Source organism: Giraffa tippelskirchi, chromosome 7 (genome assembly GCF_054371585.1).
Source record: "Giraffa tippelskirchi isolate mGirTip1 chromosome 7, T2T-mGirTip1v1.2.pri, whole genome shotgun sequence".
Classification (NCBI taxonomy): Eukaryota; Metazoa; Chordata; class Mammalia; order Artiodactyla; family Giraffidae; genus Giraffa; species Giraffa tippelskirchi.
In genome coordinates, this window is record NC_137281.1 from 128,705,918 (window position 1) to 128,719,542 (window position 13,625).

Below are 13,625 nucleotides of genomic sequence, written 5' to 3' on the forward strand. Positions count from 1 at the left end.
GCATGTGATTTGGGGTGAGGCAAATAACCTGCCTATAAAATGACGCAGAATTCTAGGCGTAGGTGCAGTTCTCTGGAGAGATTTCACAGCTTTCTCCAGAAGGCCCTATGTCCCAGAAAAGTTAAGCACCGTTTTAGGTGGGGGGAGAGCTGAGAAGACACACAAGACAAGGTTAAGAGCAGATGACCAAGATTAGGCTCACTGCAGCGTGAAGGGAGCCAGGCACCCTGGTCAGTGGAGGGGTCTCCCCTAGAGCCGTGGTTCCAGTATCAAAGAAAATGAATGATGGGGCAGGGAGTCCCCAAGGAACATTCCCACCTTTTATTTTCCTTTGTTCTCTTTCAAAAGTTCAAATACATTAACCAAGTCATATCTGCAGAAATGTACAGACTGACTTCTCAGAGCAAGGGAAAAAGATAAGCACCCAGAGAATGGGTGCATGGATGGTCTCAAAGATAAGTCTCATCTATGTTGTGCTTCTGTGGGCTGAGAGACTAGAAAGATCCCACAGACCAGTCCTGATTGGTCATTTTGGTGAACTTACTCCTCTTTTTAGGATAATGGGGTTTCAAACTACTTCATTTCATCAACTTTCTAATACCCTTCATCTCCAACAAATGGCGGCCAGATGGACTCAGCGACAAAAAGAAAACAGGGAAGGATTATTATGATGGGAAAGAATGAACAGGCATAAAAGAAAATGCGTAAGAATCGAGGGAGACACTAGGCCAAGCTAAGGAAGAAACAGATGTGGATTCAAAGAAACAGCCTCTGGTCTTCAGAGACAGAACAAGAAGTCCCCACTCCAGGAACATATGGCTTCTATTCTGCTGTAGGTGTTAAAAATGGTTGCCATTTATCTCCTCTTAGAAGAGACTATGTAAGGACCACAAGGGATCAAACACGACTAACCCTTGTTTCCTTCTGCACAGGACTGTGTTATCTTTGTCCCATCTAGAGAGTCTGGAGCTGGGGATCAGGCCCCTGCACCCTGCTCATGGGTATAGCAACTCTACTTACAAGTCATCACAATAACACTACTTAGAGAAAAGCAACAAACCCTTCTTACCTGCCTAAGTGTTCAGAGTTCGGACTGACCAGGTACATTAGATTCCTGAGTGTATGCAGTGGCTGTAATTGATCTAAATTTACATGCTAGAAAAAGTGGGAGAAAAAAAAAGATTAATATTTTCAACCATGTAACAAATTAAAATTGAGCTCATAGTGTATTTTCCATACCTGGGAAAAGCACAGGTAAAGAATATTTGCATTCAGTTTCTTCACTGCTCGAGTAAATTTCTGTCTGCTGAGGTTTTCTCCACAAAATTCACTGCAAAACAAATGGACAATTTGTAAAGTTGTGATTCCTGAAGAAATTCTGTTAAAATGTTCATTTTAAAGAGTATGCTTTACACTACAGCTAGCACAAGACATACCCCAAGTCCTTTGCCTCATAATAAACTGCACTTATCAGAAACTTTCTAGGAATGAGCTATTGCTCTTGGAGAGCAACTTCACTGCATCCAGAAATTACACATGCATGTTCCCTGTGACCAAGCAGCCCTACTTCTGAAAACTTACTCTGCACAAGTATCTGCACACTAATGAAACAACAAATGGACAGGATTATTCTCTGAGGTATGAGCAGGGGACACAGCAGATTGGTGAGATCTTGGCACCATTTGCACAAAGGAAAACTTTGCAACTATCCACGTTAGGCGGAGTGACGGCTAAAGCCAACAGTGAATCTACAAGGTCCCCACGGGAACCACAGACTTGGGTCCCCACTGCCTCATTCTCTCCCTCTCCCCGGGCTCTGCACCTGCCCTTCTCCTTGCCCAGGGATCCCTGTGGCCTGCTCCCAGCCTCCTCCAGGTTCCCACAGGATCCATACCCACCCTCTCGGATGAGGTAAACCCTTCCTTGCCCCACATTTCCGCTCTTTCACCTGCTCTAATGTTCTCCCCAATCCTCATCACCAACTGACACAACGTTCATTTACAATGTGTCTCTCTGTTAAAATTAAGTACCAAATGGGCGGAGATTATATTTTCATCACCAGTGTACCCCTCCAGTGCCTAGAACAGTGCCGAGCACATAGCAGGTGCTCAAAAAATCTTCATAAATAAAAACACATTTAAAAAGCAAGGTGTAAAACACCTTAGTTTAGCACAATATCTTTTGTGTTTAAAGGGAGGTGGCAGTGGTAATAACATACATTAACATTTACTTGAAATGCAAGGATAACTGGTGGGAGGTAGGAAGGTCCTAGTAGGAACTGGGTGGACTATAAACCTTTACAATTAAATAAAAAAGTGTTACAATTTACTCAGTTCTTACACATAAACATGCCCTCTGCATATCCTGGTTTTCCCTTAAATTATCTTTTCGTATGAGAGAATTCTGTGGTCTTTTCAAACAACGTCACGTGCACTGTAAGATAATGACACAAATTTGCACATTGGGCTTATGAAGTATTTCATGGTCAGATCTTTTCTCTCCAGAAAATCCTTTGATTCTTTTTTTTTTTTCTTTCCTGGCTGTACATGAGGCATGCAGGATCTGACCAGGGATCTAACCCATGCCCCCTGCAGTGGAAGCGCAGAGTCTTAACCACTGGACCACCTGGAAAGTCCCGATAATACTTAAATTCTTGTCCCTCCCCAACTCCCCTCCCATTGTTTTAATTAGAATAAAGAACACAATAGGAACATGAGAGCGCCAAGATAAAGGTGACATCACTGCTTTCAATTACTTGCCTGTTGCACAGCTTTTTGGGAAGATTTATGTCGAGTATATGAGACAAAATGTTGACCAGCTGAGTCGCGTAGCACAATGCAGCGCTGATCGTGTAAGCAGGGTTATTATGCTCCATGTCTATAAAGCAGATAAACAACAGCCATACACAAAAAACTTCAATTTCAACATAAACATTAATGAACCTAGATTTCTGGGATGTGTGGTTTTATCAATACATTACTGATGACTAAGCTTTACTCTTTACTAATAAAAGGTCCATGGCCAGACATCAATATTTCATTACTTATAATTTTTGATGAGTGGAATACAACCTAAGCAAATGGGCCTAACCAGACCTAGCATAAATGAAATTGAAGTCTGAACTGCTTGGATTATGGATTATTTATGCAATTAATGACCAACTTAAAAGTCACCTCCTCAGAGAGGCCTCCCCTGACTACCCTACAGAGAAATAGTCCCTTTCTCTGTAGCCCCACCCCATGAAGGTGCTGGTCCTGCCCACAGCCCACACTCAGTGTGTGATGACTTTGACCATTAGTTGCTTCCTTTCCTCTCCACAGAGAGGCAAAGAGCTACACCTGCCTTGGTGACATTGCCTTGTATCACCAGCAGTGTGCATGACAGAAAACACTCATATTAAATACTTGCTGGAAAACTAAATGCATCATGTTTCTCCACTAAAGAGAAGCTACTGGCATTTTAAAGGGTTTTTCTACTGGGGTATTTCAATCTCCACTTAGGACTGGTAAAAAAAAAAAAAGTTATTTACAAAGTTAGAAGCTATAGAAATGGGACCCAACAGGCTAAATACACTTCTTTAAATAGTGAGATCTTTTTCTATAAGTAACATTTGACCCCAAAAGGTGAAATATCTAAAAAAATATTAACACGTTTTCAGTCCATTCATCGATTAACAAAATGTGGCATAGCCACACAAAGGAATATTATTCAGTCATAAAAGGAATGAAATGTGTATGCCACAATGTGGATGAACTTTGAAAACCACACACTAAGTGAAAAAAGCCTGACACAAAAGGCCACATGTTGTATGATCCCATTTCTGTGAAACAAACAGAAAGCATCCATAGAGACAGAAAGCAGGACAGTGGATGCCAAGAGCTGGGAAGAGGAGGGGATGGGAGTGATTGATTCGAGCCCCAAAGTTTTTGTCTGGGATGAAAAAAGTGCTTTTGATCTTGACAAAGTGATGGCTGCACAACACTGTGAATGTACTAAGTCCCACTCGCTGACTCTATTAACCGTTCATTTTGTTACATAAGTTTCACCTGCTGACTCTATTAACTGTTCATTTTGTTACATAAATTTCACCTCGCTGACTCTATTAACTGTTCATTTTGTTACATAAGTTTCACCTCAATTAAAAAAAATTTTATAAAAGTTTTCAAACACTATCTTGCTTCTCACCAGGCCCCTGCGTAGTTTTCTTCTCTTCCACCCAGTTGTAGTAGGCCGAGTAGTCCCCGTTGTTGGGAAGGCTAATCCAAGGCCCCGTGATGCTAATGCTGGTATCCCCATTGTGATCATCACAGACCCATCGCCCCGAGAGGTAAGTCGTCCTCCGCGCTTCGGCGAGTTTGCTCACGGTGCTGGAGGTCATGGCGCTGTCACTCTCTGAAGACACGTCTGCAGGATCTCTACAAACCGAACATCATACGGATGTAAAGGCACTGGGTTTTAAACAGTGTGCAGTTACTTGGCAGGTACATGGAACACTGGATGATGCATGAAAGGACAGGGATTTAATTGGAAAATACAGAGATAAGCAAGTGGTGAAGGGCAAAGCAGCTGTGGCACAGAAGCCCACAGCATGTGGGCATGATGGCACCACGAACAAGGGCGTCAAGTGTTAGGTTCTCAAACTATGTCATCTCAAGACCCCCTCATGTGCTTAAAAAATTCTGAGGACTCTAAAGAGCTTTTGTGTATGTGTGTTAGATCTATTAATATTTACTGTACTAAAAATCTGAGAAATTTTTAAATTATTAACTCACTCAAAAATAATAAACCCCATTACACATAAGTAGCATCTTTTTATGAATGAAAAACTGTATTTTTCAAAACAGGAAAATTAGCGAAGAGTGACATTATTTGCTGACCAGGTGAGCTGCAAAGCACAGCACAGCACTGATCATGACTTTTGAAAATCTCTTTAAAACCCAAGTTTTTCTGCTGTTCTTTCAAGGGGAGAAAAGTGTCCCACAGGAAAAAAAAAACTAGTTTCACCAGCAACTCACTCAAGGGCCTTTCCTTCAGCCCTGGTAGCTTTCAGCATGCAGCAAACATGCTTTCTACAGACTTCCCACCACACTGCACAGCAGTCTAAGGACAGGCATGCAGCGGTCAAGACTTAATTAAAATCAAATGAATTTGTACTGCTTCATCCATAGGGTTCTTGATGTATAACTGGCTGGTTTTTTGCACTGCAAGACAATCCAACGACTATTACCACAGTTTGGTGTGACTGCCTTGAAACCTGTCAAGGAGACAGAGGTTTTCCCACCACAGCATTTGAGCCACCAGTACAAATGTCAACAGAGTGAAAAGGGAAAATAAAGTGTTGGTATCATTATGAAAATAGTTCTGACTGCACAGATGCCCTGAAAAGGCCTCAGTGACCCAGAGAGGTTCACAGACTACACTTGGAGCGCTGCAGGCCTTAAGTGTGGAAGTGGAATGAGAAGGCCCAGCAGCTACCGTGCAGAAGGCGAGAGAACACAGGGTGTCTGGGGAGCAGAGAGGTTAGCATAGGTGCATGTGGGAAGCACGAGGGAAGTGCCAGAAAATGGTGTTGAAAGAAGAGGTGGGAGATGCCCAGACAGGGCAGGGCCTGCTGGGCTGCTCTGGGTTTAGAATCCACCCCCTGGGCCACCAGCTCCCAATTCCTCTTCCTCTGCCACGAGGTACACGTAAAGCCACTCCTCCTGGCGGCCCCGCACAGGGCAGGACAGCACAGGACACTGTGGCCAGTTCTAAGCTGTCCCTCTACTTCCTCCTTCCTCCACTCAAGGCAGGTTGAGAAGAAATGTGAAGGAACAAGGTATCATAGGGATAACTTCAACACTACTAGCTTAAAAAAAGAAAAGAATGATATATAGCAATATACACTAACATAAAAGATTTAAACAGCACAAGTATGGAAGAGAAAGTTTTTCTCTATGAATCTTAGTATCCTAAAATCTGGAACAGTATCCTAGTCTTGTTGACCATGAGTTCTAACATGGGTATATTGGCTCATATGTAATTTTAAAAATCTAGAATGTAATTTGGCAGAATGCTTCTGTTTGTCAGCTTTTTCCCCCCTCAAAGGCCTGGCCAGCTGTCTTTACACCAATTTTTGGAAAAATCTGACTTTTCCCCACTGATTCAAACTACCACCTATCTCAGGATCTATTTCTGAGCCCTGAATTCTTCTCTATTTTGAACCTGCCTTTTTACTTCTGTATTTGCTAACCATCACTAGTGACAAATGACTTGTTAAGTGTCAGAGAGTAGGCTGTCAAGTCAGAAGCACAATCAGACCTTCAGGCTTTGAGGAAGCTCACTCTGGCAACAGGTGAAAGGACAGACTGAAGTGGAGGCAGTGAATTCTAAGTCCTAAGGAGCAAGAGTCCACTGCCTGTCCAGCTCCAGGAAAAGGTGCCAGAAAGTGAAGACAACTGGAAGAGAAAGAAAACCCTCAAGGGCAAGAGCCCGATGGTTAACCAGAAAACAAACGAAACTCCTCAGTGGAAGTTTCCAAATCTGTGTGATCACCAGCATCATCTGGCGAAGTTTAAGAAACAAAGCATTCCAAGATGGACAGGGAGGCTGGAGCTCAGTCCTCTAGGACCTGTTTTCTCCTGAAGTTCCTGAGTAACTCTGATGGTCAGCCAGCTGGGAATCCCCATCCTGTTCGTCCCACTGGCTCCTGAGGGCATCTGAGCACCATGGCCTGAGACTCAACCTAGCTGATCCTGAGCTAGATGGGACGGTTACCAGGAAAAGGTAGAGTCAGCATGTCTCGCCCACCAAGTAAGAGACCCAGGGGCTTTTTCTTCCATCTTAGCTCATGATTTCTCTGTGAAGTAGGCATTTATTATCCCCATCTCACAGACAAGGAAATAAGACTTGAAGGTGCAAGAACTTGCCTAACAGCATGTGACTAATGAGCAGCCTGACTGGCCCTGCAGCCACATTAGAAGGTTCCGGATGAAGGGTGTGAGCCCGGCCCTCCTCTGGAAGCTCTAAGAGTTCATAAGCCTGGGCTTCACCTCTCCCAGGGCCACCACCCTTCCCCCTGGCCGCCTCCCCAACTTCGTGCAGTGTTTACTGTTTGCTGAAGCAGATAAGACCTAAGTTTCATCACCAGGAAAACCCAGAATGAGGCCCAATAAATGTGCTGACGTGCTTGAAAGACACTCAATCTTTGGAAATTGGGTTTCCCTAGAGTTGAAAGACTCGCTTACTGTACCTCGCACCAGTCTTTACTTCCTCGATGGGAAAAATGACAGATGTGAGCTCTAATATGTGAGACCGCCGAAGATCTGCCAGACGCTCATAATGACTTCTTAAGTCCGTGTTTTTTTTCTCTACCAGGTCACCAAGTTTGCGATTATGCCTCTGGATCTTCTCCTTCTTTTCCTGGTGCCGTTGCGCTCGAGTACAAAGTTTCTGATTCTTTTCCTTGGTTTTGAGGAGGCCTTCGGCATCTAAAATAAACAAGTCACACCCAACAATAAGCTCTGGAAACAGTTCCTGGGTACTGCATACTACCACTCCCCCACCACAGCCTCCAAAGCATTAAGTGTCTTCCTGCATTACGTCTAAATTGAAAGCAAAACCTCAATAACATTAATGAGATGATGTTCACCAAGTATGGAGACCAAGAGTTTAGTTCAAGGAGGTATTACACACAGAGCAAAGGGGACCACCACTAAAATGATTCTGAGTCTCCATTTGTAATCAACATTAGTAAGAATCACTCAAGACTATCAAGTTCAAGTTAGGGAAGCTGGATTGTGTTTGAAGTTTAGCACACAAAGCACCTGACTTTCTTAAAGTAAACACTGAGTAACAGGCATGTTGGGCAGAAAAAATATCTAAGTTTGAAAAACTCACTGGAGATCTGATTTTCCTTAGGAAACTATTGAGTGTGCTTTGGGCTCCATTCAGAGAACCCGAGGACAACCTCATGGCCAGTGGTCATGCAACAAAGAAACAGACCACCACTCTGAAAAGTCACAGTGGGAAGCAGCACCCCCAACAGGGTGGGAGTACCCACCATACACTAGCATTTTAACCACTGCAAGGGCCACCAGAGCCCGGCCACACAACCAAGAAAACAGAAACTCATCCTGCCCAATATGTGTCCTTTTCATGAAGGTCCTAGGGCTTCCCAGGTGACACAGTGGTAACAGTATCCCTGCCAATGCAGGAGATGCAAGAGACGTGGGTTCAATCCCAAGGATGGGAAGATCCCCTGGAGGAGGAAATGTCAACCCACTACAGTATTCTTGTCTGGAGAATCCCATGGACAGAGGAACCTGGCAGGGTACAGTCCATGGGGTCGCAAAGAGTCAGACAAGACTGAGGATGCATGAAACTGAAGCTAGGTTATTTCACTTCAGGCATAAAGTTTCTTTTACACACACACACACACACACACACACACACACACACACACATATATTTTTTCTTCTCTGATTCATCTCTTCACCATTCCTGATCAATATGAATGTTCCGAAGGCTCAGTCTATGGTCCTTTCACACACTTTCCAGTAAGTTCATTCATTTTCATGATCTCTACTGAGTTCTTTACAAGTACTCAAATGTATCTATCAATATCTAGCCATTCCCTGAGCCATATGGTGGTTAGACTTTTTAAACGACATTTTCCAACATAATACCGGGACCCCTTGAAGGTGACAGGAAATCATTACAGACACCCATCCTGCACTAGTGCACTCAGGTCAAGTCACTCTTCTCTCCATGTCATCTTCCCTGTCTGTAATCTACTCTTGCTATTTTGGCAAATAACAGATCAACTCAATTCTGAAATTTCATATACAATACAATTTCCCTATCTATGCCATATTATCATGCAATCATAACATTTTAAATCAAAAGATTCTGGAGAAATATTCACCAGGAGCTACAGTTTATAATTGGTATTTTAGCAATAAGATTCTGTTTTTTTTTTAAAAAAACACACAACAGGCTATTTCTTGAGTAGCAAACTCTTAATCTAATCTATAAACATGAGCTTCTGGAATCCATTAACTGCCTTGAAATTGTTTGCACAATTTTCTGAGTCTAGTGTAGATGGTGGCAAACAGCTTATGAACCTGGCAGGTCATCAGAGTAGAGCTACTACTCAAAGTGTGAACCATGGATCTGGCCCAAAACTTTACCAAACAAAACAAGTACAGAAATAGAGAGCAAATTTAGAAAAATAATATTTTGACATGGCTATGTGATATTACCCTGGCATCCAAGTGTGCAATCACTTTTCTAGTAACTCATTTTATTGTATTTTACAAAAGTACTGATGTTGGTTTATGACACATTGGAAATTAAAGAGAAAAAAAGGTCTTTTATTACAGACAGGTTATGAACCATTGACCCCAGTCCCCATGAATGAGATGTTCATTTTCGAAGTTCAAGGCAGGGCCCAGATTCTCTCTAGATTTTAAAAATGCTTATCAGGTGACACCAATCATCTGCTAGGGATGGAAATCACAGCTATAGAGTCCACTAGTGGAGAACCATATCTCTTGTTAACATTTTCCATGGTTGTTGCTTTCAGTATTTTGGGGCTTTGTTGTTGTTCAGTCACTAAGTTGTGTCCAACTCTTTTCCACCCTATGACCTGCAGCATGCCAGGCTCCTTGGTCCTCCACTATCTCCCGGAGTTTGTTCAAATTCATGTCCATCAAATCAGTGATGCTACCTAACTATCTCATCCTCTGCCGCCCCCTTCTCCTTTTTCCTTCAATCTTTCCCAGCATTAGGGTCTTTTCCAATGAGTCACCTCTTCGCATAAGATGGTCAAAGTATTGGAGTTTCAGCTTCCACATCAGTCCTTCCAATGAACACCCAGGATTGATCTCCTTTAGGATAGACTGGTTGGATCTCCTTGCAGTCCAAGGGACTCTCAAGAGTCTTCTCCGGCACCACAATTTCAAAGTATCAACTCGTATTCAGCTTTCTTTAAGACCCAACTCTCACATCTGTATATGACTACTGGGAAAACCACAGCTTTGACTAGATGGACCTTTAGCAACAAAGTGATGTCTCTGCTTTCTAAAATGCTGTCTAGGTTTGTCATAGCTTTTCTTCCAAGAAACAAGCAACTTTTAATTTCATGGCTTCAGGCACCATCTGCAGTGATTTTGGAGCCGAAAAAAATTGTCTGACACTGTTCCACTTTTTCCCTATCTATTTGCCATGAAGTGATGGGACCAGATGCCATGATCTTAGTTTTTTGAATGTTGAGTCTTAAGCCAGCTTTTTCACTCTCCTCTCTCACTTTCATCAAGAGACTCTTTAGTTTCTCTTCACTTTCTGCCATAAGAGTGGTGTCATCTGCATATCTGAGATTGTTGTTATTTTTCCTGGCAATCTTGATTCCAGCTTGTGACTCATACAGCCTGGCATTTCGCACGATGTACTCTGCATAGAAGTTAAATAAGCAGACTGGACAGACACAGCCTTATCATATTCCTTCCACAATTTTTAATCAGTCAGTTGTTCCATGTCCAGTTCTAACTGTTGCTTCTTGACCCGCATACAAGTTTCTCAGGAGACAGACAAGGTGGTCTGGTATTCCCATCTCTTTAAGAATTTCCCACAGTTTGTTGTGATCCACACAGTCTAAGGCTTTATTATAGTCAATGAAGGAGAAATAGATGTTTTTCCATAGACAGAGGAGCCTGGTGGGCTACAGTCCATGGGGTTGCAAAGAGACACGACTTAGCGACTAAACTAAAAGGATAATTGGGGGGATAGGAGCCTATTAAAAGGAGCTGATCAAAGTTTTTAAACTTATTCATCAGAGAAACGCACAAACTCAGTCAATTCAGCAATTTCAGGAGGTTCACAGATGCCTGGTGGCAAACTCCTACTGTGAACATCCAGGGAGGAGAGGAAAGTGGGTGAACCCATGGTAAGTAATGAGTCCCTACACTGCTGCTGACCAGAGCCTTTGGAGAGTGCAAGCTAAACTCAGCACAGGAGGGGCTGGCTGTAGTTCTGAGACCTCTTCACCAGGCTGCCCTGTTTCTCTAGCTTATCAATCCTGTGAAAATCCAAGCAAGCACTTTATTAGGACAAGTTTTTCAAAGGCAGCTTTTATACCATTAACTACCACTATAAAATACTTGCTTCTGAAAGCAATGAGTAGATAAGAAAGGGACTTACAAGGTATGACAGCAATCCATTTTAAACTTTAAACAATGATCTTCAGAAATACATGAACTACTTCTTTTTCTTTTTCTAAAATTTATCTTTGGCCTTGCCACGTGACATGTGGGATCTTAGTTCCCTGACCAGGTACTGAACCCCCACCCCCTACACTGGAAGCTCACTGTCTCAACCACTGGACCACCAGGGACGTCCCAGCATGCACTATGTCTAAGGACACAGGATTTCTAAGAGGGTTCTCTTAAAATCTGGCAACTACCTGTGATAAAATAAGAAGTACACACACATAATGCAAAAGTAATACAGATTAAAATATGTATAAGACTCACTGATGGAGAAAAAGTCAGTATTTGCTTCTGGTGTGAACTAATATTTATACATGAACCGTGAACTTCCAGATGTTCAAGCTGGTTTTAGAAAAGGCAGAGGAACCAGAGATCAAATTGCCAACATCCACTGGATCATCGAAAAAGCAAGAGAGTTCCAGAAAAACATCTATTTCTGCTTTATTGACTATTCCAAAGCCTTTGACTGTGTGGATCACAATAAACTGTGGAAAATTCTGAAAGAGATGGGAATACCAGACCATCTGACCTGTCTCTTGAGAAACCTGTATGCAGGTCAGGAAGCAACAGTTAGAACTGGACATGGAACAACAGACTGGTTCCAAACAGGAAAAGGAGTACGTCAAGGCTGTATATTGTCACCTTGCTTATTTAACTTACATGCAGAGTACATCATGAGAAATGCTGGGCTGGAGGAAGCACAAGCTAGAATCAAGATTGCTGGGAGAACTATCAATAACCTCAGATATGCAGATGACACCACACTTATGGCTGAAAGTGAAGAAGAACTAAAGAGCCTCTTGATGAAAGTGGAAGAGGAGAGTGAGAAAGTTGGCTTAAAGCTCAACGTTCAGAAAACTAAGATCATGGCATCTGGTCCCATCACTTCATGGGAAATAGATGGGGAAACAGTGGAAACAGTGCCAGACTTTATTTTTTGGGGCTCCAAAATCACTGCTGATGATGACTGCAGCCATGAAATTAAAAGACGCTTACTCCTGGGAAGGAAGGTTATGGCCAACCTAGATAGCATATTTAAAAGCAGAGACATTACTTTGCCAACAAAGGTCCATCTAGTCAAGGCTATGGTTTTTCCAGTCGTCATGTATGGATGTTGAGAGTTGGACTGTGAAAAAAGCTGAGCGCCGCAGAACTGATGCTTTTGAACTGTGGTGTTGGAGAAGACTCTTGAGAGTCCCCTGGACTGCAAGGCGATCCAACCAGTCCATCCTAAAGGAGATCAGTCCTGGGTGTTCATTGGAAGGACTGATGTGGAAGCTGAAACTCCAATACCTTGGCCACCTTATGCGAAGAGGTGACTCATTGGAAAAGACCCTAATGCTGGGAAGGATTGGGGGCAGGAGGAGAAGGGGACAACAGAGTATGAGATGGTTGGATGGCATCACTAACTCGATGGACATGGGTTTGGGTAGACTCCGAGAGTTGGTGATGGATGGGGAGGCCTGGCGTGCTGTGATTCATGGGGTCGCAAAGAGTTGGACACGACTGAGCGACTGAACTGAATTGAATATTTATACTTGATTACCAAGACTGACTCTGAGCTTCCTATCAGCTAAGGGAAATGACACATATACAGTACTCAACTTTTTAAACTGAGATAAGTAGTTTATAAAGGTCATTAGATTTGCACATGTGTTTATGTATATATGTACACATTTGTAAATATATATAACACAGATACATGTTTTATATACATACATTTGAAATATATATATATAAATTCCTTATACAAATGTTTTAAAAAGAGTAAAAGGCAACCAGTTAACTTTTCCAGGTTGCTATTGCCTCTACCACCCCTCCCCCTTTCTCTTCCTAGTTGATCAATCCCATGAAATTACACTTGAGTCCTTTATTAGGGCTGGAGAGAGGTGGGAAAATTACTTACTTTTCTTCATCTCTTCATTTCCTTTACATATAGTTTGTTTCAGCTGTTCAATCCTCATCTTGCAGGACATTATTTTCCATCTCTTAAAAAAGGTATGAAACAAATATCACAAATATTGGTCTCTTACAATTAATATGATTATCTACTAGGGACACTACTTATCCTAAGGGGTATCTTAGAAAATGCAGTGAAGAAAAGACCAGTATAATTATATTTATTACAGCTTTTGTTAACTAGTGGATTACAAAAAAGAAAAAAATTTTTCTAGTTCAGTACAGAAGCTGCTAGGAAATTAAGAGAGAATGAGCAATTCACATAGTTCTTTTCTGTGTTAGTAAGTACAGAGAAAAATGTTGAAGCATATTATCTTAACCTGTCCTGTCCAATACAGAGCTATTGGTCCTATGTGGCTATCTCAAAGTCAATGAGATTACGTAAAATTAAAAAAAAAAAATCTGGTTTTTACTCCCACT

The 13,625-nt window shown here is 42.2% G+C and overlaps 1 protein-coding gene across 1 annotated transcript in view; it reads right to left on the reverse strand.

The window, feature by feature from the left end:
• Positions 1-13,625, reverse strand: part of ATG14 (autophagy related 14) — a 37,611-nt gene that overhangs the window by 8,982 nt on the left and 15,004 nt on the right. The window contains exons 4-9 of the mRNA XM_081509512.1: positions 13,153-13,234; positions 7,232-7,469; positions 4,186-4,415; positions 2,760-2,877; positions 1,240-1,330; positions 1,070-1,155 (exon numbers count right to left, since the gene is read on the reverse strand). Of these exons, the coding sequence (XP_081365638.1) occupies positions 1,070-1,155; positions 1,240-1,330; positions 2,760-2,877; positions 4,186-4,415; positions 7,232-7,469; positions 13,153-13,234 (845 nt within the window). The remainder of the gene's footprint in view (positions 1-1,069; positions 1,156-1,239; positions 1,331-2,759; positions 2,878-4,185; positions 4,416-7,231; positions 7,470-13,152; positions 13,235-13,625) is intronic.